General features: G+C 39.2%; 1 protein-coding gene across 3 annotated transcripts in view; it reads left to right on the plus strand.

The window, feature by feature from the left end:
- The window catches only part of RAPGEF5 (Rap guanine nucleotide exchange factor 5), a 212,243-nt gene that overhangs the window by 104,537 nt on the left and 81,925 nt on the right, over positions 1-25,781 (plus strand). For all 3 annotated transcript variants that reach the window (XM_012773293.2, XM_012773294.2, XM_012773295.2), the window contains 2 exons: positions 4,853-4,926; positions 14,304-14,429. In XM_012773293.2, the coding sequence (XP_012628747.1) occupies positions 4,853-4,926; positions 14,304-14,429 (200 nt within the window). The remainder of the gene's footprint in view (positions 1-4,852; positions 4,927-14,303; positions 14,430-25,781) is intronic.

Genomic DNA, 25,781 nt, shown 5'->3' on the forward strand with positions numbered 1-25,781 from the left:
TAATACAGATGCCCCAAATGTGAATTAATCAAATCAGGGTAATTGGGGTACCCATCACCTTAGGCATTTATCATGCCTTTGCATTAAGAACATTCATTCCGATTCCATTCTTTCAGTTATTTTAAAGTATACTTTAGCTTATTGTTGATTACAGTTACCTTGTGGTGCTATTGGATATTGTTTATTCTCTTTAACTATCTAACTATAGTTTTGTACCATTAACCATCTCCACTTTATCCCCCTCCCCACTGCCCTTCCCAGCCTCTGATAACCATCATTCTACTCTGTCTCCATAAGATCCATTAGGTTTAATATTTAGATTCCATGTATGAGTGAGAACATAGCAGCTTGTATGCAGCAGATATGTTACAGTCTGTAAAATGAAAACATTCAATGTGTAGCTGGAAATGTGGGCCTGGAACTCAGAGGAGCAGGCAGAGATGGAGACATAGATTTGGGGATAACCCGCATAGCAGTGCAAGTTGAAACCTTAGGAACAGATAAGATCACCAAGGAAAGAGGCAAAGAGAGAGCCTGGGGGAAAACTTACATTTTTAGATGGTTTAAGGACAGTTACGACACAGAAAAGTGTTTTAAAATCAACAGTCTCAAGTTCAGTAGTCAGACTGAATAGATAGGGGTTCAGAAAAAGCTATTGGGACAGAGCTGTAGTGGTTATTGGTCAGCTTTCAAAGAGAAGTTCAATGTTCAATAGCATTGCATGGGCCAGTTTATAATATAATACCATGTGGAGTGTCTTGATGGTGAATACTGACTCCTATTTTTCTAATTTTAACATTGAAAAAAATATGGTGATGAGGTGAAGGGTTATAACTGCTTTTTTTTTTTTCCTTTCTAAGGAATAGAAGAGATTTGAGCATTTAGACACATTTGTGATTATATATCGATAACAAAAAGTAGTATCCTCTATAAATATTTCTCCCTGCGAGCTTGTTACCATGCCCTCCCGCAGGGTATGAACTTGCCAAATGTGAATAGAGTCTTGCTGAGCGAACACCTAAAGTAAATATTATGACCCCTATCCAGGATGGAGCAAGAAATAGCTGATGATTTAGATAATGAGGAACTGGGTTCTGCCTCCTGTGGCCTGGAAACACTACAGTGTTTTCCAAACATTTTTATGTCCACAACACTCAGAACACACAAAAGATTCCAAGTTGGTACACATTTCATTTACAATTGTGAAAAATGCATTTGGATCTTAATTTTTTCCTATTCTTTCTGTTTTATGCCATTCTATTTCATTAAAAAAAGAAAAGAGAAGAAGTCCTGGTCAGGCAGGACCCCCATGGATGGATTTGCTGATGTGCAAAGTCATCAGAAAATTTAATTTTTTCTGTTACTGTAGCTCTTACCCTTTCAGAATTCATTAGCAGAAATTCAATAAGCATCATTTTGAAAGGACATCAACCCTCTTTGTGTTTAAATAATATTATTAGTAGAGTTACTAGGAGAGTTTTCTTAGCACCTATCCTAGTAAGTCATAGAGAAAACCTGTTGTCCCCAAAGCAACAAGAAAGTGATGTCAAGATAAGCCTTAAAATCCTTGGAGGCTGTCAACAGCAGCTCATCTTGAATCCCTCTTGGCTAATTTACAAATAGATACATTTAAACTAGGTACTCTTATGTGAATTAGTGTTAATTAATCCACATGTATTCTTCATTCTCCTGTGGGCTCTAATATTTGCTATTCAGAGTGTATGCTTTAGATCTTGTACTTGAGTCTTTTGTTATGGTATGTTATTTTCAAAGGCCTTTGCTTGCTTTTCGACTCTGTGTGTTGAGAGATAAGGAGATGGTTTGTGTTGGCAGAGAGAGAGGCTCCTAGCCTCCCTCAGCCCCAGAAGCTGTCACTCCTGTGTACGTGTTTTGCTGGAGGGAACCGTCCCAGAATCAATATTTGCATAGGAAAATTTCCCCAACCTACCCTTATTCTGAACAGATAAAAGAAAAAAATAAAGTCAAAAATCTAAATAATTGCTTCCTCCTTCTTCTACCAGGTAAGCCACACCCCTAGAGGGCATAAAGAGAGAAACTGTCTCCTTATTTACTCTTTGACATTATGCATTAAAAGGTCAATGGAGCACTCACTCCCCTTTTAGGTGACTCTGTGTATTTCATGCTTGTGACTTCATGGGCTAATCTTAAATCCCTGGAAGTCCAAGATAAATAAGTTTTTGTTCCCAGGTAGTGTATGTGAGCCACTGGCTAAAATGAGTTTTTGGAATTATAATTTTTCAGCATTTCCAAGGAAGTGATATTATTTATGTGTTGGAAGAGAATGCTCTCTTCTCTTCATCATCATGCGGGTTGAAGTTGAGAGTCCGGCAGTATTTTGAGACTCTCCATTATGCAGATTGAGGTAGATTGCTGAGTTACCTCTGCCAGGTCCTTTAACTTGCTTGTGTTTGTAATTCTCACTCTGTTAATTTCAGCATAATGCTAGGCAACAGATTTTGAGATCTTCAAAGATGTGACAGTAAATGTAGCATTGTTGGGGATAAGCTAGAAATGCAGGACAGACGTTTTATCCCAAGTGTGCTCTTATGTTCATCTGTTCTCCTTTTAATTCTATTTCTGTATATTAAGAATTATGCCTGACTCTTTAAAAATAGTGTTAATTCTCACCCGAAATTGTTATTGTCTTGCATGTTCTGTGTCCTAGTACAAGAGGTAAAAAAGAGAGAGAAATGCCTGTACTGTAGAATGTTGTTTTAAAAACAGATTCCAAAATTTAATTTTCTTCATTTTCATCAAAATTTAAACTTTGAAGAGCAAAAATTCAAATAAAGCACAAATTAAGTGCCAAAGTATGGTTGTTCTTCACGTGAAGTTACCCCACATTGGTATATGATCAGCCTGCCCTCCAAGAAAATGACTCCCCTTTCCACAATGAGAAAGGACTTCTCATATTTCAGTTGGTTAAGTGGAGCTCCTTACTTCCATAGCCCACTGCATTTTTAAGTGGAATTTAGGATGTTATTCTATCTTTTATTTTGCCCTTTATATTCTTGCCTCTAGTTTTTCAGAGAGAACATGAGTGTTTTTCTTTGTTCTTAAGTTTCCGTTTCCTCCTAACTGCAGGGGACCCCTTTGAACGAGCATGAATGGAACTTTTTTCTGAAAATAGAAGAAAAGCTTCTGCCCACTTCAGCTATTCCTACCTTTCCTTTAGGTGCTCAGCTGGTAGGAGTTATCCTAGGTATTTGTGGAGGTTAACAGAAGCGTTTTCCTCCCTCCTCCTTTCATAAATAGGTACAAAAGAAGTAGCTTATTACACAAGTAGGTGTAGTCAAGTAGTGCCATGTTGGTCACTTGGGGACGAATTGTTCATGCCAGTTAGCATCTGCAGAGCCGTGCTTAATCCACAGCCTCGTAGGTGGGCTCCGTGGTAAGCGCCACGCAGCAGGCGTGGAAGGCATACAAAAGCAAAAGGTACATGAAGTCGTACTTTAAAAAAATACGGAGCAGAGAGCACGATATTTAAAAATACACAAAATAATGCAAACTGAATCCTTAAATACAGCGGGTGACCTGACTGCCAGCTAGGTTGGAATGTTTTGATGGAGAGTGCAAAAAGGATACATGGTGTGGTGGATACAAGCAGTGACTCACTCTGCGTAGGAGTCGTCCTTGATTGCTGCCTCTCCCTCATCTTCCTTTTCAGTTCATTGGCAAGTTGTGCCATTTTGTATAAAAACACGGCTCCAGTGCTCCATGTTTCTCCTGCTCATAGCCGCCCGCGGTCTGAGCCATCGTCATCTCTAGGCAGGACGATAGCAACAGTCACCACACTGGTCTCCCTGCTTCCACGCTTCCTTCTCTTAAGTCTGTTCTCCACAAAGAAGCCAAAAAGAACTTTCAGAAATAGATGTCAACTCATGCAATTCCTTCTTAGGCTCAAATCTGAATTTATCGTGATCTATACACCATCAGGCTCGTCAAATGTCAGTGTGCCCTGCTGTGGACAGAGTGGGTGCTCAATTAATATTTATTAAAAAAGGGAGAGCAAGCGTATTAAGTTAAAGGCAAAAGCAGTCCAGTCATTACGCTTGGATCAGAGTAACGTAGAATAGTTTTGGAGTTGAGTGTCAGTGTGAAGTTCGAGATTGGGTGAAGCTAGAGAGATCAAGAAGGCCCTTCCATGATTGAGCAGAAGTTCAGACTTAATAAACTAAGCAACACATAGGCCAAAACCTGGCGATGCTGTTTTTATATTTTTTGAGACTGATTACTTTAGCAGTTGTGCCCACGCTGGAGTCGGGAGCTTTGTGTAGGAGGTTATCACACCAGTGAGGAAAGGGTGACAAGGTCTTGGATAGAGAGATGCTCAGGAGGGGAGAGGCGAATTTGAGACTCCGCAGTGTGGAATTTCACGGTAACAATGCACTAAGCAACCCAGACATAAAATACTGTGCTTCCTTTATTATATGACATTTAAACTGCCAGCCAGAAAACCACATTTAAAAAAATATGACTGCTCTCACATGAAATGAATAGAAGTCTTCATCTATACCTCCAGCTTCTGTTTTGGCAAAGCACAATACTGATGTCTGGATGAGTTTAGGTGAAGAGGAGAGTTGAGATGAAAATTTCCTGCTGCCATTGCTTTAAGAAATGAGATAAAGTACATGAAAAGTATTCAGTGCTATTAGTTAACTTTCCATTTGAATAACAAAAAATAGTGCCAGGATTTACATTTTATGAATCCACCTACCATCATGTTTTCCTGCCAAATTGCTATCCGAAAGAAAGTTGTCTGAAACATTTTTCTTATGCTGCTACATTTGTTCAATAGTGTTTTTTTTTTTGTTTTTTTGTTTTTTTTAAGCAATTGAACAAGATGAAGAAAACAATGACAAACACGTAACTGTAACGGAAGCCGAAGGTGTTCCAGATTCTCAGGTAGGACTGGTTCTGTGACAGCCCCTCATTTGTTGTACTCTTCTGGGCCAGGGGCGGTAAGGTAGTACAGGTGTTTACAAGTGACACAGTAGTTGCCTTGGGTGTTCTGTAAATAGTCATATTACTGGGAATAAAGTGCTTGTTTTTGATATCAAGGTATTTCACAAGAAGGGCCCTAAATTGTTAACCATATTTACAACATGATTCACAAGAGAGGGACAGATAGACACAGTCCACTTCTCAGAGAAAGCAGGGAACATAAGTGGAGAACCAGAAGAAGAGGCCACCCTTAGGGCAGACCTTCCCCTGCAGAAGGCACAGGGTAATGAGCTGGCTGGCAGCATTGACCTGCCAGAGGTGCTCTGCTGTCCCTCCAGAGCGAAACTATGGCGCATATGTGCCTTTGGCAGCAACTTACCTCCAGATACTGTCGTGGCAATAAAAATTTTGGACACCCTGGTGCTATCAGCTATTACCTTTATATAACAGTGGAGCATTTGCAGATTCTTTAAAGATTCTTAATTAGCCTGGTTGGCCCGTCACTTCACCTTTAAGCTTCCAAGTCCACTGATTCAGGTCAGAATAATCACATTGACTTTTTCAGTCACGATTGCACAGATTATAGTGTTTTAATAAATTTGCATTGTTTTACTATGATGGTAATATTAAAAATACTGCAATCTATGAGTTCATATTGAAATTATAGGTCAGCCTTCCAAGCAAACCTATGCAGGGCTTTCCTAACTCAGTGTATTTATTACTCTCTCGAGAGTTCTTGCATCTTTTAGTTGTTAGTGGGGCAAGTGTTTTCTAAATTTAAACTGTTATTCCTTATTTGTCTTGAACTTACTCTATGGGCAAATGTCTGCTTGAATGCCGTTTTATTTCCCAAAAGGATACACAGACCTTGCTCTTTAGGATTTTTGTGATTCTATTCAGCAACAATGACATAACTGTACATCTACAGGATATAGAGGAGAATGAAATCATGAAACCCATAAATTGATAATTAGCTCAGGAACAGATTCTGTTTAGGTTTGAACATCAAGAGTTAAGTTCACTGGGAGGCATAATTATGAGTGTTGCAAGCCCAGGCCGAGTAGGAAGGAGGGCAGCAGCATCTCCTCTGGTCTGTCTGAGAAAGCCTGAACAGCTACTGTGGTAGAACCACCCGTTCTATTGGTTTGATTCCCCAGGCCGATCTATACCAATGCCCAGGGTAGAATTGGCAGTTCAGTTCAAGTCATGTGGGATGAACTTAAAGAAAATTTTCAGGTTTTGCCATTAGATACCTAGGCAGAATTAGAAATAAATGTGTATGCTCATGGGTGTGTACATGTGTGTATAATTTGCACATGCAATTTATTTGATTGATGTATTATGTATAATTGCTTAACCATTTGTATGCCAGACTCCACCGTATTTCAGATTCCTTTAGTCTTCACTTCAGAGTATGGAAATAATTTTAAGCAAGTTAAATAGAAATTGGTTTCTCATTCCTTACTGTCCATACTTGATAAATATGTTACCTCTATACTTGATAAATATGTTACTTTGGGAAAATGCTTCTAGGCTGTTGAAAACTTTGGGTATATAAAGGGTTGAGACAGGGGCCTTGTTGTACCTCTGGCCTCCCACCTACCAGAGAGTGCTAATCTTCCCTCACCCATTGGCTCCTTTCTTCTTTTTCTCACTAAAAATATCTTTTCTGGCTAAGAAACTCCCCGTTTTAATGCTGTGACATGTGGGCGAAGTGAAGAAAGCTTCAGACCTGGGTTTGCATCCCAGCCCTTCTTCCTTCAGGGCAATTTCCTTAGCAGCTCTAAACCTGTAAGTTCCTGCTGGGTGCCTGACTCTTTGTCCCTGTGGTGTCCCCACTGTGCTAAGCAGTACCTAGGATGCATGTTTTTTTGTTGTTGTTGTTTTTTAATCTCTGTAACATGGAGATATTATAAGGTTGTCATGAGATTGAAATGAAACAACATTTTTTAAAAAGTTTGCAATCCTGGCACATAGGAGAGTTTCAATAAATGTTAGGCATGAAATTTAGAGGCGCTGCCTCCAGGGCCAGACTACCTGGGTTCTTTTCCTGGCTGCAGCCGTCACCTTGGGCAAGTTAAGTCTCCTGTGTCCACCTTCCTTTTCTGTAATATAACTGAGAGTTAACACTTAGGCAGCACTTCATACATACTAGACACTCTTCAAGGCTCTTTGTTTTTATTAATGTATTTAAACCTCAGAGCAAACTTTATAAGGTACATAGTATAATGACCACCCTTTTATAGATGAGCAGGTGAGAGGCAGCGCCAAGTTTCAAACCAAGGCAGTTTGGCTCCAGTGTCTTTGCTTTTAACCACTATGCAAACTGCCTTTCTAACTTCTGTAAAATGGAGATAATTGTTTGATTGTTTTGCAGATTAAATGGCTACATGTGAAGCAATTAGAATAGTGCCAGACACACAGTAAGCACTCAGAAATGTTAGCCTTTATAAGTAATTATCATCCTGATCATCAATCTCGTTGTTTTGGGTTTGAATATTTAAGATATTTAACAGGGCTGGGATGTGGTGTTACTCTCACTCTTTATATAGGGCAAAAGGATTAAAGAATCTTTGTCAGAATGTATTGAAATTTTATCAGGTTCTAGCTTAAGGGTTCTAATTAGATCTTCAATGAACAATGTATAACGTTTTGAACTTTGGAAATTCTTGCTTTAATTCCATTGGCCATTGGCCACTGGATTCAATGACTATTTTGCCTCCTGTCCCACATTTGAACCAATCATTTTAATATTAAGTGATAACAATTGTTGATTATATAAATTAATTGCCAAATATTTGATAATTTGTCAGTAGCCAAAAAGTAACTTTAATAAAATATATACTGAAGAAAGCTCTTATTTAAGGCTGTCATAGAAAACAGGTGATCCTGTTAAATCTTTTATGTTGGAACTTATTAAAGTTTGCTTATTCTCTTTTTTTACTTATTTATTATTTTTCAACTTTGCTGCCCTGCTTAGCAGTGTGATCAATAATGTATACAGATCTGAGCTGTAATTTCTCTCAGGGCAAAACAATATAGAATATTGGTGGACTCAGTGTTTTAGTCTGAAAGTTCAAGGAATCAAGTATATGAAATGAATGAACCCCCTACTTTGTCAATTATGTAAATTTATAATTCTATATTTTGAGTTTAATCAGAAGGCATAATTCTTTCAGTATAATAGCTTAAGATAGTATTAGAGGGAAATAACAGTTACAAATTCCATGCAGCTGTGATTTCTGCCTTTTTCCCTGCTCTCAGCATGCTCTGGCAGGATGTGATATCACATAGTATTTTTACAGGATGGAGATCCAATGGGGCAGTGTATGAACAAAAGTAATTCACAAAGGAGGAGGTCCAAGGAAGGAGCCTCCCTGAACTTCCATCGCCTTGCTTGTAGAGTGAGGGGCTCGGACTCAATGAATGATTTCTGAGGCTCCATGCCGCCCCCAGTATGGAGTCTAAGGCCAGCGTTGGTGACACTCTGTGGATTAGTACACCCACCTTGATGGTCACACTTTCTATTGTGTGTATTTATCACCACGGACACTTGCTTCATAGTTTTTCCCCCCATTATCAAAATGCATATTTTTCTGCTCCTAACAGGGAGAGCTTTTTCATAGTGTTATTTCTTTCTTTGAAGAAATTTGAAAAAAATGAATACTTGCTGCCCTAAAATTATTACTTTTTGACTGTGAACTGTCATCTAAATTTTCCTGGAAAGAATTCTTAATATTTTTTGTTTTGGAACTAGGTACATACAGTTGAACGATACAATATCTCATCTCAACCCATCAGTGTTTTAGTCTGTCATTTATATTTTTTATTTAAAACAGCAAAAAAACCCCTATGAATTTCTATTCAAGGTTTAATTTTTAATGAAATGAATGCATTATGTAGTAATAAGAATTTATCCAAATACCCTGACTTCGTATTGAATAGCATTCTATTAATACAAAAGTGTTTTCATGAAAGCTGGACTCTTTCTTCCTGGTTTCACTTCCCTTGATAGCAATTTTTGCACAATGTTTTACCTAGGTGTTTTAGAAAAGGTGTTTTTTAAAGTTAAGATAATGCAGAAAATGTGTTCATACATAGAACCATGTTGTTTCACCTCTTGTCACAGTATGATGTTCATTCATCATCCATGTGGTCTTTCCTAAGGAATCTTGTTCAGATTTCATTTTACCACCAAGGGGATGGACACAACATTTTTTTATGACTTCATTTGTAAAGGAAACAGGCTTTTCATTTACATTCATAACATTTCTCTTCTCAAATGCTGAAAAATCATATGAATAGCTTCAATTATACATTACAGAGATTTTTTTTTTAAAACAGACCTTGAAATAAGGCTCTTAAATAACTCTTCTGACAGTTATACATGAATCTTTTATTTTTTTCTGGCTTAGCAGTGTCAGGTAAACTGTTTATAATGAATTTCACATAGATAAATTAAATAGACCAAGAATGTGAAAATCTAGATCGAAGGCTGTTAGTTATCTTGCTTCACCTGCCATAAGAAATCTCCCAAAATATATTAATAAATTCATGGGTTTTTTGAATTAAATCACTAAATTATGGAGCTGTGAAAGGGGCCCTCAGAGAACATCTGGCTTAGCATGGTGCTTCCAAAGAGCCCTGCCTTACAAACCATTTAGGATAGATGGGCTTAAAGTCCTCCAGGGAATGAAGAAGCATTTATAACCTTCCTTGAAAGCCTTTCTTGATAGTTGTTATGTAAGGAGTGCTATAGAATTGATTATCTTGTGAAAATGCATCTAGAAATCATATAGAAACCAGAAAAATCAAGACAGCAATATTCCTTCTTTCAGTATAAGATATGAAATAAATATAAAATAAGTTAGTCTGAAGCCCACTTTAAAAAGTAATGGCTTTTTTTTGTTTGTTTGTATAAAATACATATTTCATTTGTGTACCCAAGTGTCTGGTTCTAATAAAAATATTTCTGCCTGAAAGAAAAGTCAGTGTTTATAGGACCCTAATCATATGATATGAAGAGTGTTTAAAGTTCTTTAAAAACTCACATTCACACCAAAACCAAAAATAGAGTCAAGACCTCTTCGGTTTCCTCTATTTAATTCCAGCCTTTTATTGCTGATGCTTTTGTGAATGAGTGAATGAATAAACAAACTAATTAATTAAAACCCTCTGTATTGGGGACCTCCAGGCAGAAGGAAAGACTGGTTCCAGATCAGAGTCCGTGGGAGCTTAGCCGAGTTGCTTTGCAGCCTGTGCTGCTAGGAGTAGGGGAAGGGGCTCAATGGGGAGCTGAGTGAGTTAACTCCATAGCACTCCCACCTGTGTGCCCCCACTGGCTGGGCCTCAGGCCCTCCCTCATACAGGAGGGCCATGCTGGGGAGCAGAGGGGGCTCAGGGCTCACCCATGGCACCAGGGAGCAGGTGCCCAGGTCGGATGGTCATCGGCATCCTCTCCCCACTAGCAGGACAGTGTATTAAACACTGTGCAGACGACATGGAAAGAGAGAGAAGAAATCTTAGGTGGTTGACAAAAATGGATTTCCTAGATAACAGAAATGTATTCTTTTAAGTGTCAAAACATTTAAAGCATGTCAGTCATTTGTGAGTCGAAATTGCCCCAAATGTGTCCATGTCTTCATAGTTGGAAGGAGGTTGCTTTACACCATTGAAACTCTTTTACCCCCGTTAGTATTGATTAAAAGAGCATCTTCAGGATCAGCCTGTATATTTAGCATTGCCTCAGGTCATGGGCTCCATTAAAATCCTAACAAACAGAAATATGCCCTAAGGAGGAGGGCTAGGATGGTAAAAGGATCTAAAAATAAAATCAAGTGTGCCCTTAGTAATGCTTGACAATCTTATTGTACTTCGCTTGCCCAGCTTCCTCTTCTCCTAGGCCAGGAGTTGACAAACCACAGCCCACTGCCTGTTTTTGTAAATGAAGCGTCATTGGAACATAGCCGTGCATATTCGTTTACACGTAGTCTCTTGCTGCTTTGGGGCTAAAACTGCGAAACCGGGTAGTTTCAACAGAGACCCCCATGGCTCACAAAGCCTAGAATATTTATTCTCTGGCCCTTTTCAAATAAAAGTTTTCCAGTGCTTGCAACTGAAATGACTGTTGCATGCCTGCCTTCCTTATACCGCCAGCGTCTTCTCCACACAATTCTTACTGTCGGTTAATAACTTCACTTCTTATTTTTATGAGAAATAGAAGCCTTCAGAAAAGAACTTCCAGATGTTCCCAACCACCAAATATGCCAACCTACCTGCATATTTACCACCGCACTTCACCGTCCCTCTTGTTCTAGTGGATGAAATATTTATATTCATGTTTCTGCCCGAGGTTAGATCTTTATCCTACTTGGTCTACTCGAGAACATTAGTCTTGAAAATGCCCCCTTTCCCTCCGCGTTGTTGAATTTCGTTCTCTACTGGGTGATGTCTAATAAAGATAAATACGCTGGAATATCCCTCATCTTAAAGCAAGCAAGCAAAACTCCTTTCATCCTGGCTCTTCAGTAGCGCCCTGTTTTCACAAACTCTTTGGAAGGACTGTCTCCCGCTCCCTGTTGAACCTGTGCTAATAAAGCTTTTGTCCCAACCGCTTCAAAAGGAAATTAATTGCTCTCCTGCAAGTCACCAGTTACTTCTGTTAAATTCAGTGTAAATTATTTTTGAACACATCTTGCTTGCTATTTCAGCAGCATTTGATGGAGTTTTTTGCTCTTTCCTCATTGAAGCACTTCCTTCTCTCTTCTTCAGATCCTCCTCCTGGAGACGATTCTCCTGAGTCTCCTTTTCTGATTACTCCTCATCCTCCCAATATCTAAACATGAGACTCAGTGCCTAGACCCACACCACTGCATTGGTAAAACCAGAGGAATACTGTCTACACTCTGATGACCCCCAAGTTCCTTCTACAGCCTGAACCTCTCGCCTGAACCCCCAGAGTGCTAGCCCCGCAACTCTACTGGGAAGTCAAACAGACGTCTTCCTTCCCAGCCCTTCCAACCTTCCCTGTCTTTCCAAACTCAGTGACAGCACCATCCTTCCAGTCGCTCAGGCTGAATACTTAGGAGTCTGCCTGCCCCTTCTTTGAAATACACCCAGTGGTTGGAACCACTTCTTAACCATCTCCACCGCTCGCACAAGCTCCAAGCCATCTCCTGTGGAAAGCAGTCTCCTAACTGGCCTTCTAGCTGTAACTACAACCCCCCGCCTAACCCAGGACCCAGTGATCCTGCTGAAATGCAACTGGTTATACCAGTCCTCTGTTCAAAACCTTCCAAAGGATTTCTATCTCGCTCAGAAAAAGAATCCACACACCTTATAAAGCCTGTGAGGAAACTACGTAATCTGATTCCACATCACCTCTCTGACCGACCCTAGCAGTATGCCCTTTACTAGCTCTGTTCTAGCCACACTGCTCTCTCTGCTCGTCCTTGACCATGCCAAACACACCAAGCTTCGGAGTCTTTGCACTTACTGTTTCTCTGCCTGGAACATACTCTGTCTGGATATCCATGTCATCTCTTCCTCTCTTCCTTTGAGTTGCCACTCAAGTGCCATCTTACTAGAAAATCCTTTCCTGACATTTCTGTTTTAATAATGCCTCCAATTATGTCTCTGTGCCCTTATCATGCTTTATTTTCCTTCCTGTCTTATCTTACCACGTGATATTTCATATCTATCTGTTGTATAGTTTAGATTCTCTGTTGAGTGTAAGCTCCATGACATGAGGGACATTTCTATCCTTGATCACCGCAAAATCCCTAGAACCTATAGTAGGTTGCTGCTCAAATATCATCTGTTGAGTGAATGAATGAACGAATAAATACAATAAGTAGGAAACTAGGGATATATATCTAGAGAATACTAAAAGGAGGATATGGTATTTGTATTTAAATATTTGAAACCTTGTCATACTGGATAAGGAATAGGCCTAGTTTCAGTTGCTTCAAAAAGCAAAACTAGTGCTCATGGGTCGAAGTGAAATGGGTTCGGAGCTTTGTCTAATGTGATAAGGGATTTTTTCAACAGTTCTGGCTGTCTGACAGTGTACTGGCTGTCTTAAGATAAACTGAGGTCCCTATCCAAGGAAACTTTAGAAAGGAACTGGAAAACCTCTTGTGAGGGATGTTGTAAAAATAAATCTCTGACTTCGGTGGAGGAATTCCACTTGCTGTCCTCTGGGAGTCTGCGATTTAGGCCTCGTCAGCGGATTTTTTTGTTTGTTTCCTTCCTTCCTAGTTGTAGAAACTGCAGATAAAGAGATGTCACTGCCCTTGGGAATAAAACTTTAGTCACTACTTTGCACGGATGGTTCCATTTCTCTGATGCCCACTCAACAACGTGGGTATCCTTAGCATAAACTGCAAAGCTTTGGATCCCTTGCTGGCCCCTTCCCCATGTTTGGTCATGTTACTAAGTATATTCAAATCCTGTAGGTCGTGTTGGGCAAAACAAAGATTCCATTAACTACTCCTGCCAAGTATAATTTCAGATTTCTTTATTAGATCATGTCTTGGTATGTATGTCAATATGAACCATTTTGGAAAGAATTTGAGCAGAAACAGTTCATAATTTGTGCATTAGAATGAACATTCTTTTCCAATTGTGAAGCCCTAGATTCACCTCCCTCGTCATATCATTATTATTATTATTATTATTTGACCTTATTAAAAACATGATGCTTTAGGGATCATTTCCAAACCCTGATGAATGAAATTTCAAGCTTTCTTTTTTCAATTTCTTATTGTTAATAAAAATTTTCACCATTTTTCATGCAGTACCAGGGGTGTTTTACTAATGACCCATAGTAATTTTCCAGTTGTGAAAAAAAATTATCTTGTGATCTTTCTTGTTAACTGTGTGTCTATAAAATGAGTGATTGGGTGGACTTGGGAGGTTGTGTACTGTTATTTTTAGGACTCTATCACTTCACCCTTTTGCCAGCGTGGTTCCTGGCTAACTTTCCCATGAGTTTTTAACCTCTTGCGAGGCTCTGCTTATGTAACAGGAAACAGGCTGTCAGGAACAAACAAACGGGCATATCAGGCACACACTTAGCGGCAAATGATTTAGTTTTCTCTGCCCTTCACCCTCTTAAAGTAGACTGATACAGACTCTCAACTCTAAGTCTCCTGGCGTGGCGTTCCTAGATTAAAATGATATAATTTCCGTTTTGGAAAGGCAAAATATTTTACCAAGACCATGCTTTAATCCAGGCGACAGAAAAGATGAGCTTATTCTAAGGTGAACTTTGCAGTGGTGTCATGTCCTGGGACTGTGGATTTAAGTACATCTTCGCTCTTTCTCCAACTCTTAAGGCAGGGGTGATGTGCAAGCTTCAAGAGAGAGATGATATCGGGCGAATCGAACTGGTCCAGAAGCTGGCAAGAGAAAACTATCAGTTTCTGCAGACGGACAGAAAAGAACAGGAGAAGCCTGAACATGTAAGCCTTTTACCTCTTGGGGGATGCAGGTTTGAAGGGGTGGAAAATGTTTCTGCCTGGTTGTATGTTTGAAGGAGATAATATTTTATTTTAAATTCTTTAGGTTTGGGTCCTCCCCGCCAGCCCCAGCCAAGAGCATTCTTCTTAGTGAAAATGACAGCTGCTCATAGCTCTAAGCAAGTGGTTTATGACACTGGATTTATAGGAGAACTCTTCTCAAAAGTAAATCATGTAGGAATATGAGCATTTAAGCAAATACGAATGCATGTCTGTTTATGATTCTGATTTGATGACCTTCAAGTTTGACTTTGGAAGTTGTGCCTAATCAGATAGTTTGGAGAATATGGATTTTTGAAAGAACATTCCGATGTACTCTTATGTTTAGTACAGAGATGGATCTAGTTGCCAAATGAATGAATCCTAAGTCACCAGAAACAGATATGAGCAAGAAAACAGATTATAGATGCTCTCACCCAGTGGCAGGGTCAGAGGGGAGTTTTCCCAGTATCTTATGAAGGCTTGTGTTCCAACAAGAGTTATATTGTTTGGATGCAGTTAAAACTAGAGGAAAGGGACATTCTGCTTGGTCTTCCTGAAAGCAGTTATTCAAGATTGAACCCTAGAACTGGCAATACTGCTGTTAGGCTGGGAACACAATGAGACCACTTTCTTCTGCCATGCATTGTTATCTGCGGACCTTGTTGTTGTTTGTTAAGACTTCATTCTCGGTGCTGTGCCATCCAGGATTGCTCATGAAGGGGAAAATTCCTCTGGGCATATAAACATGTCTTTCTCTGACTCTAATTTTTCCTTGGAATTTTATTTTCAACCCTTTCCAAGGGGGAAAAAGTTGCTTCATGCTTTTTATGCTCCAAGTCCATGACTACAAGTGACAGGGTTTTATTGAGCGGGAGAAGAGGTGGCATGTCCAACACTGGCTGTTTAGTTTAATAACACAGCATGTCTTTAACAGAAGGACGCTGAATCGTAACAGTTGGTTTTTTAAGAGAAAAAATAATTAGGCAGTTTCAAATCCTTGTGATTGAGCTATTTTAAGAGTGACTATTGACTTTAAGTGCAGGTGGAGGTCTCACATACCTTCACTTTGCTAGGTACCACTGAAAAATTTAGCAGCTTGTTCAAGTTGTTATTATAAAACCACCCTGACGGTGGACTATTTCACAGACTAACTCCCAACCTCTGCTGTGTCCTTAGGATATTTGAGTATCATAGCATGTGGCTTAAGTTTCTCAAAAGAATAGTCCTCTTAATTCATTTTAATTAGAAGAGTAACAGTTTTCATATGTCATATTTTATTGATTTCAAGATGCATGTTTTCCCCACATTTTAGCATCCCTGAAATCAGGATGAGTCCTAACAATCGATGATATGAAAACATCTCATAGTTTAATTGTAAGCATTTTTCTTTGCTAGTGGTTCTTAAAATAAATGCTACATCTTACAATTGATTGCAGATTAGATGCAGTAAACCAGCGACAACTTCAGGTACATCAAGATCTTTCAAAATCATACAATAGGGTACCACTTTGCCAAAGTTAAAAATAATCAGCTTTAGGTCACAAACAACTTTGTGCTTTTTAAAAAGATACCTATGTTATCTTTGTCTTATATTTAGTTCATCCCAGAATGTTATAAATATTTACAGCTAGTGTGGTCTTATAACTATAAACATCTGAATTTAATGCCTGTAATTATAAAGGCTTTTAACATGAGACAGAAATTTAGTGGTTGAAAATTTGCAAATTTGCTTATGGTTATTTGCTGTCTGTTACTTTTAAACTTTCATTTCGTTTGTAAAACAGAACACTAAAGTTTTTTACTTCTTACATGAATGTCATATGACGGATGCATTAACAGCTCTGAAATGTTTGTGCCTTTGAGAGCAAAGGTGGTACATAAATAAATAGTGGAATTAGAACTTCTTCTATGTAGACTTTCCCGTGAAGCTTAATAGAAAGAAAGGTAAATATTAAGGATCTTTCTTTCTTAGTGATAGATATAAACTCAGCCATTCTGTGATCTCCCTTCTGCAGAATGACAGCAGTTGAACCAATCAACTCTTGAGGCTATTATTGACATAGTGCTCCACTAAATGGATTATTTGGTACTAGAGGCTTACACTTTTTACAATGTTACTAGGAATAAAACCCACATGATAGTTTATTTTAATCTTTTATGTCTCGAGCATTTTAGGTATATCTACCTTTGCTTACCCCTAAGCTCACAGTGTTCATGAGGTTGGTGCAACATTTTCATTTTCCTGCCTTGCCTTTCTTTTCAGTAGCAGTCATCTGCTCTTGTGCATGGAAACTCAGTTATAACACACAGCACGGAAAGAGGCAACTGCAGTTTACTTAACATAAACCTAGGTCTGCAGTTTCCTCTCCTTGTTATAACAATAATGGCCCACCTCTGAAGTTACATACAGATTTCCTTTCTTTTATGATTTTAAAATACTTCTTCTATCTCATCTACCATTCCTGGGCCAACGCTAGCTAAGTAGACAGTGATAAAATTTGAGTTAGAATACAAGTTGCCTATTCAGTCATTCTTTTCACTGAACTACATTGCTTTTCCAGTTCTAGAATGCCACATGTGTGCCAAAGAGAAAGCTACTTTGAAGTACTACTGTAGAGGGAAAGACATGAATTTGATAGAATAAAGCCTTTGTTGCTGGTACATCTTATTACAAATTGAAGGAGATTAGAGATTTCTGAGTAGGCATTTCTCATATTTTCTTAAACTGGTAAATGCCATGATTCCAAATGCATGCAATTAGAGAAGCACTTCACTCTGTGCTTTTGCCAAGGTGTTTCTGAAATTAAAAAAAGAATTAAATGTGTAATTATCACAGGTTTCTCAGGAAGCACTCAGTTTTTGTATGTTGTGTTAAATAGCTATGGGCCAAATTAAGCAGCACTCATTCCTAAATGTTGAAAATTGTTATGCGAGTACTTTGAGAATGGGACGGAAATCAGCTGTGTTCTAAGCATTATGGTCATAGGATTAACATTTGGTCATTAGTTCTTTAAAGAAATGACCTCTTATGCAGGCATTGTTTTTCCTAGTCTTAATTCTGCGATTATATCAATAGAGGAAGGGGCATGGGTGACCAAATGGGGATTTTTGAGCTTATCCCAGAAGGATGACTCATGGTCTTAAAGAAAGGCAGGGAGAGCATCTCAGGCAGAGGGACCAGCAAGAATACACACGACTAGACCCCTAGGTGATTCACGGGGAATGGAAAAGGGCAGGTTGAAAGGGAGGCTACAATTCACTTGTGAAAGACCCAGTAAGCCACCCTAAGGAGTTTAAACTTGCCTTTCTGGCAGAGGAATGCCATCAAAGAAAGGAAGTGGCATAATCACTTGTAGCTTTTGTGAGATCTCTCTGGCATTGGTTTAGAGGAAAAATTGAGTGAGGAAGAGGGAAATGTTGGAGAGAAACCCAAGAAAGCTGTTGTAGTGAGTCAGGTGAGAGATGTCAGCCTGAACCAGGGCAGTGACTATGGGAACTGAGAAGACAGTAGATGTTAAGAGTCATTTAGACAGTAAAATTGGCAGAATTTCATGACTGGTAATGGGGGATGTGTGTACTATTTTATATTAAGCAATTTTTAAGTTTTTAATATGGTTTCTTTGGTGCTTTCCTAATCGATGTAGTCTGAATTTGTGTGACTGTCCTGTCATTCTAGAATACTCTCCGTCTTCATTCATTCACTAACTTTCTATTTAAGCTGATTTTATAGAGGATCCAGAATAACTGTGGTAGTTCCTACCCTCAAGAAGTATAGTCTAGTTGTGGAAAAAAGACACTGATGCAAATAAATGAGATACAGAAGGCAGTGATGAGAATCCCAAGAGAGCTACATAGGAGTGAGAAGAATAATTTACACCTGGGGAAACAGGATTTTCTTTTAAAAGGTAGAGGTAGAGTTTGACTTGAGCCTTAAGGTAGTTTGGGTTGGATTTAAACAATTAGGTTGAAGAACAGCATTAGAAAATGCACAGAGAAGTCAAATACAAGATGTTTTTCTAAAATCTGAAACCATTTTTTGTCACCAGAGTACCAGGAGCTGGGGGTGGGAGAAAAGGCAGGAGAAAGAGGATCTAGTGAGAAATGAGGTTGGGGCCAGACTATGGAGGAGTCTGAGGGCTGAGAAATTTCACCTCATTCTAGAAATAATGAGGACACATGGGGTATTTGGTTTGGTTACTTTTCATAAAAAAAAAAAAAGGAGGTTGAGGTAGGGCCTTCGTGAGGTAAATGATATTATTTCAGTCTGACTGGTTGGAAAGCTGGAGCTGACTTGGGCTGAGAGTGAACTCAAGTCTCATCGCCTCTGGAGCTCTTCCCTCAGCCATTGTCACTGGAGTGAGCAGTGACCTCGGAGGCTAGGAAGCCGAGATGACCATAGTCACAGCAGTCCTGAGGAAGAGGGGATGGACAAGAGCGCAGCCCTGGGGGAAAGAGACTGAGTGAATATGCAGGAATATGGTCATGGCAGGTCTACAGGTGGCTCCTATTTTCTAGAATACAACCCTGCTGTTTACCAGAAAACTGAAACTATATTTTACCTAAAATGTAGCTTATGCATTGTAGTATATTAAATTGTAGATTAGACATACCAACAGTAGCTCCTAGACTTACTTCCCAACTTCCAACTGTAGAAACGAGTAGTGTCTCTAAAATGTATGTGAAAACCGTGTTCGGCAATACTTTCCCTAGGGACCCTGTCTGCATCCCTCCCTCTCCCCACCCCATTTTCTCCTGTTCCTTTGTTAAGTCTGAGGACCCACCCGACTTCCTTCCCCTTTTCTAATTCACTCATGAAATATGTATGGGTGGGAAGGGGATTTTGCACATTCTGAAACTGAATCTTGGCACCATCTTCTGCAAGGGTAGGGTCCCTATCACTCAACCTAAACCGGAATTTCCTTTTCCCTGTTTCCTGCAGCCTCATCCTGGAATTCTGCCTACGTCAAAGGGTTCCTTGTTTAAGGATTACTAGGGGAGAAGTGCTTTGGAGCATTCTGCCTGCTGTCATTCTTATTTCACATATTAAAAGTTGGTCCCTACCTTTTCCCAGCTTTCATTTGGTCTATTACTTTGGTTTTGTTTGTTGTTGTTGTTGTTGTTGTTTTTAAAGCAGTTAAATGTGAAGTGAGAAATCTTCTTTTAACTCTATAAGAAATACTAAAAGGAAAAGTGGTTTTTATCATTCTGTTTCCAAACGCCATACATCTAGATGAGTAAAGTTTCAAGCAATCTCACCATTATTTGAGGTTTATCAGTAATTTAGTTTAACCAGGAAACTACTTAAAGACAAATAGAATGTTCTGACATTGTTTGGTATTGAAAGCCGGAATTCAGATGTAAGAGGCAATTCATGAAACAGTAAGTTGCCTACTCATAAACTGAGAAATCACCACATTGAAACCATGTTATTTTTCTTATTAACAAAATTCTGACTTTGTGTTGGGTTAGTATTAAAGTAACTTTTCATAGGAAATAGGCTTCCTTGATATTATAGTCTGTTTTTAATAGGGGTTAACATGGCCAAAGAGTAACAAAAAAGTGGTAGAAGATAGTTCTTGCCTCCAAGAAGTTTACAGTCTAGCTGGGGAAAGAATTTATACATGGAAAACGAGAGGCCATTCAAGATGGCATTTAATAAAATGTCCAAATAAGGCATTTAGGGAGAGGAGACTAAATCTGGTAAACACATTTCACAACCGCAGCAGTCCATGCTCTTCTCATTTATTCAGGAGCAAGGCATGTAGGTTTGGTTCACTCTGTGTGCTCTCTTTAAAATCTAGTTTTTTCCCTCCAGAAAAATGGCAGCTAGACTGCCGGTGGGAGTCAGCGGTGTTCCTGCTGTCTGCAGGAGCCATCTGCTCATTAGCTGTATTTATGGTTTCTTGCAATAAGCCCATTGCAAGTCCTGACATTTTTTAAAAAATTAGTTTGAGCATTTTTAAAGAGAGGAATTTGTGATTATGCTATTCATTTACTTTTTTGAACATCTTCAAGTTTATTTTAAAAGGCCCAATTCAGAAAATTAATAGTGGCTCTGTAAGTTTGATTTATCAAACTCATGTTATCAAAGGATCCTTTTATTCCCTGTTGTACAGATGCTGCTAGCCTTTATTACGTTCTTATTCTTATACAGTTAAAATAGCCACATCATCTGCAATATGTTTGAGAAATCATTAAAACAAGGTATTGAAAAATAGGCTATTTTTCTTTGCCCTCCTACCCGCCCCTCGTGTTGTACTTCACTCCAGATCCCTGGTGACCTTGTGTTCTCTCCTTCTCTACCCCCATCAATGTTCGATCTGCATTAATATAACAGTATCAATATGTTACAGACTATTATCTGATCAGGTAACACTAGGAACCTTTGGCAGTTTACTTGGGCTGATAATGGATGCTTTAAGACAAAAAGTTAGGGAAAAGATGTATAGGCAGATGGAGAGTCCTTCATGATAACTGTGCACTGCTGAGGCTTGTGTGTACTACTGGGGCTTGGAGAAACAAAAAGAAGAGATATCAAGGAGTGGGGAGACATAGGTTCCAATTCACAGTGTGCCTTGGTTCCCCGAGAGCTACCCTGATGCTCTGCAAGCAATTCAGAGGCTGCATTCACAGCCACCTGTGTGGTAAGTGCTTTGGAAGCATCTAGCAGGGACCTCAGCTAGGCTAGAGTGTCAGGCACGTTTCCCTGTGGAAGAGACAGAATCTGAAGGGTCAGGAGAGCTACGAGAAGTGAGGAGGGGGTGCATTCCAGGCAGAGGGGCCTGATGCAGAGAGGATGGGGCAGAATCTGCGGACGGGAGAGGCAGGGCCAGGTGGAAAGGCACAAGGACCTGCAGCCTGGCCACGCATTTTGTGTTAGAGCAATGCCAAGCTCTTGTGAAGAATATGAGTAAGAGAGAGAAAGATGATTCAAATGTGTGAGATTCCTCTGCTGCAGTATGGGGATGGGTTTCAAAGAAAGAATGGATCACACACACTCCCTTAAGGCTTTCTGGCCCTCCTCTCCTCCCAGCCTTGTCTGTTGCTTTCACTTGAAGCAGCAACCAGCACACATGTGAGGGTTTGCTGTGAGGAGCTCAAGTCCTGGGACTTCATACTGAAGACAGAATGTCCAATTATAGCTCACTTCAAATTTATTAACTTTACCCTAAAATATACAATTACATCATCATTTTTTTTTTAAAGTGGACTTGGCTTCAGTCTTGCTTTTGTTGAAATGAATTTGAGCATGCATATAATGTGAATACTTTTTGTGATAAATATCATGCAGGCAGATATCCACTTTAAATACAGTTTATACTCTGTGATATGATATTTGCTTCATATGGATTCATCCAAAGTTTGGTGACTTTTGCGTGATTCATATACTTTGGTTGCTAAAGATGAGAAAAAGGAATTAAAAGATTTCCATGTAGGATGCAAAGAACCTTTTTCCTTTTGCAGTGGGAAGTGGGTGGAAAGGAAAAAGTCCATCTGGCATTGAGCAGCCCTAAATGTTGTTTTAAGATAACAAAAATAGAGGATTGCTGAAAATATCATAACAGAACATAACAGACTGTGGGCAAGTGTACAGTACATATTTTTCTAATAAATCATGTTAAATATCCATATTTTACTTAAAACATAATGTTCTTATTTGCTGTTACATAAAAATTTGTTTTTAATTTTTTAAAAAATTTACTCCATTATCGAAGCAAAAAGAACTATTGTTTTGGTCTAAAGAAGTCAATGCTGTAGTACTTAGGTTTAGCTGGAATAGGTTTTTGTATTTGAGGGTTTTTTTTTTCCCCAATATTTCCCTCCTGCATTAAAAAATGGAGAAATACGATATGGCATATATGTTCACTTATTGTCCATTTGTACATAATTAAGTGAACAAGGCTCAACAATTTTAACAAACCCTTGTAAATGTTCTCTTTGTTCGGGTTCCAGGAATGGCTGGGCTTGGTTGAGGCAAAGTGAGTCAGAATAAAGGATTAGGGGTTCCTCAAGATCCAAGAAACATAATGGGAGAGAATAATGGTGATAATAAGACAATTAAGATGTCGGGAAGTGGCTTGCGGGGAGGGCTTTGTAAGGAGGCTCAGGAGAGCTTAATGAGTCACCGGAGCATATCTGGGTGACCTCAAAGATTAGGGAGGGGGTGGAATGTGTCAAGGTACAATTTTTGTGCCATCAAAGAGGGGAGAGACTGGTACTTCATGCAGATGATTCTTTAAACCTTCCATGATCTCGCCCTGGTTAGGATTTATAGAGGTGGAACAAGCTTTATGTTGATGCCCTTGTGAATAAAGAATTCCAATGATCCCTAAATAGTGCGATGCATAATAAAATCCCCAAATGAGTTTTATGGTTGATGGATGCTAACACTCTCCCCCTGCTCAGTGAACTTATTGTTATTACAAATTGGGGCATTGTCATGATGTGCAATTTTTCACAATCAATCTGAATAGTCTGGAGTTTTCCTCTGAGAGTCATAGGCATTAGAAAGAACTGTAGATACCATGTGTCTTGAAGCTTTGGGTAAGAGAAAATTTCTTTCAAAAAGCAGTACCCACTAAATAGGATTATAAGCAGTTTTCTCTAAAGTGGGCAATAAGTACTATATAACCATTAGTTCTGTTGGAAGTACACTAGTAACAACAAAATGTTAAGATTTTCCATTGATAATATTCTTCTAGTAGAGCACATATCTTTCAGACTTTGTAATCAGAAGCAAAAAATCATTAGTAAAAATAGTAATTATTGAAGGTCCTTTAGGTTTCTTAGAAGACACTGTAATTCAACCTTTGTGCTTTTATCCCCTTGTGTTCCTGAAGTTATATTTTGTGGGGCCCTAAAGTGAGGCTAGCCTGATTGAAATGACCTTTACCCTAATAAAACACTACATTTGAACTGCTCCTCCCCTACTTATTAGCAGTTACCCTATCAGAAAATTAGCAACTCAGGAAAGCAGGCACAAACAATTTTGTCAGCAAAAAAATAAATGGGATCGTTCAGTGCTTCTCATTAAACACCCACTGAGAAGCACATATCTAAGAATTATCTCAGTATCAAAACAACATTCAGGTATAACTCTTAAAAACATAGGGGAGAAGAGCATAATTGAAGCCATGGAGATAATACTGTCCCCTTTAATGATATGTATGACTGGAATTTTAAAAGGTATAAGTGAGTAAAACTATAGGATATGAAATGCAAAGACAGGAACACACACAGCCCAAGTTATGTTGATTTATACCTGCAGGTCTGAGATTAAGGGATAAGAAAAGAAAGAAATGAGAGGAAGATTTTGAGCCTGGATGGGGCAGAATTCTGAGTAACTCTTAAAATCCGAGAGAAGAAATGTTGGAACAAAAGAGAGAACCAATTATTAATACATTCTGATTGTCTTTTAGGAATATACTTGAATGCCAGATGCTTGTGCACAGAAACCTTTCATGACTTGTTGAACTATTAAATGCCATTTCTACTGTAATTTGGCAATCACATCTGACCTTTATCTCAATTTTAATGGATCCCATTTCCGTTGTCCCAAGTCCATAAATCGAAAGTTCCTGTCCTTCAGTATTACTCATAATCTTGGCGTACAGAGGAGATCTGCACAGACCTGAGAAAATGCACCACACCCTGGAAAAATCCTTGTTAATAAAGATCAGAGTGGCTCTAGGTGCATTGAACATCTGCAGCTGCTTATTCTTTCGTGCCCCACCCTCTGTGGTTTGCCATCTTTGCATCTTAGCTCTGACTTCCACCTCTCTGTTCCACTGCTGGCCAGCCCAGAACCTTTGGGGAGGGAATGTAGTGAAAGAGCGTCTCGTGGGTCCCACTTTGGCCCAGACCTACGTTTGGAGACTGCTTCTATCTATGCAGGGTAGAGGTGCCTCTTGTTTCTGAGTGACAGAGGCAAGCTGCAGACATCTGAGCCTGGCGGGCCCCATGAAGAGGAGAGTTGGGTAGCACAGGCCTGTGGGAGGCCCAGAGTGAACTGAATTACTCCTTAGCTGAACGTGGTGAGCCACAGACACCGGGGAAGGCATTCACTTCTGTTATTGCACTAAGTGTTCAGATAGAGGCCAGCACCCCTTACGCTCAGCGCAGACCCTTGGTTTCCTCACTGTTAGCGATGTCCCATCAGATTCCTTGCTTGAGCTCGCAGAGGTGATTAGAAAGTATCCTACTAGTGAAGAGGGAGGCAGCCAAATAGCTGTTCAGCAAGCTGCCACCTGAGCTGGTCATTCACCAACACGCAAAGTTGACTTTGTTGAGACCCTAAATGATTTTTAATGTCAGTACAACCTTCTCTTTTCATACTTAGAGCAGACTTTTTAAAGATCTGGCTAAGATTAACTTGTTCTCACCTTCATGTACTGAGAGAAGCATTTGTTGAGCACCTGTGAACCAGGCATTACACAAAATCAGGCAGAGACAGATATCAGCAAGATGCGATTTGAGCCCCAAAGGTACCACCATGGGGTGAGGGTGAAAAAAAACCAAGACAGGTGAGTGAGGAAGAGGGACAAAGAGCAGACAGAAGAGGGGGTCAGGAAGTACTTCCATAAGGGAGAGAAAGATATACTTTGAATAAGCTGTTTGTTTCCAGAAAATTATTTTCCCACATTCCTGTAAGGCATTTGCTAAATTAAACATCATCTTTTTTTACTTCCTGGGTTATGGCCACGTCTAGACACAAATCGTAGATGGCAAAGATCATACATCTCAAATCTGAAGGCAGCTATATATTGGAATTTATTATTCATTCCCCCCTCCCATTTGCTAGCTACAAAATATATTTTTCCAAAAAACAATTTAGTATATTATACATGGTCCTTAACTTGTTTTATTGATTGAATTTGTTTTTGAAAACAAGCTTTATCTGGAAGAGGTTTATAGGTATGTAATGGTCCAGAACAAGGTATCAGGCAACTTGTTGGAATTTATAGCATATTTCTGCTAAAGGTTTTTTGTTGTTTAAAGTTGTTCTATGATTGTAAAAGTAATATATGCCTTCCATAGAGAATTTAGAAATAATAGCTAGAAGGAAGAAAAGAAAAATTTAGTAAAAACTAACCACTGTTCCCCCTCACTTTCTTGCATTCTACTAATCTTTGCGTTATGCAGCTTTCCTCATGTTTTCGTAGCACACTTAGCCACTCTCCCATCTGGGGGCAAGTATGTTTTCAAAATTTTGCTAGTATAAATGATCCAAAATGCATAACTCTCCAGAAACCTTTACCTAAGTTGATATTCTTAAGGATAAATTCCTAGCAGTGTAATTATTACTGTTAATCT

Source organism: Microcebus murinus, chromosome 9 (assembly GCF_040939455.1).
Source record: "Microcebus murinus isolate Inina chromosome 9, M.murinus_Inina_mat1.0, whole genome shotgun sequence".
In the NCBI taxonomy this organism is placed as follows: domain Eukaryota; kingdom Metazoa; phylum Chordata; class Mammalia; order Primates; family Cheirogaleidae; genus Microcebus; species Microcebus murinus.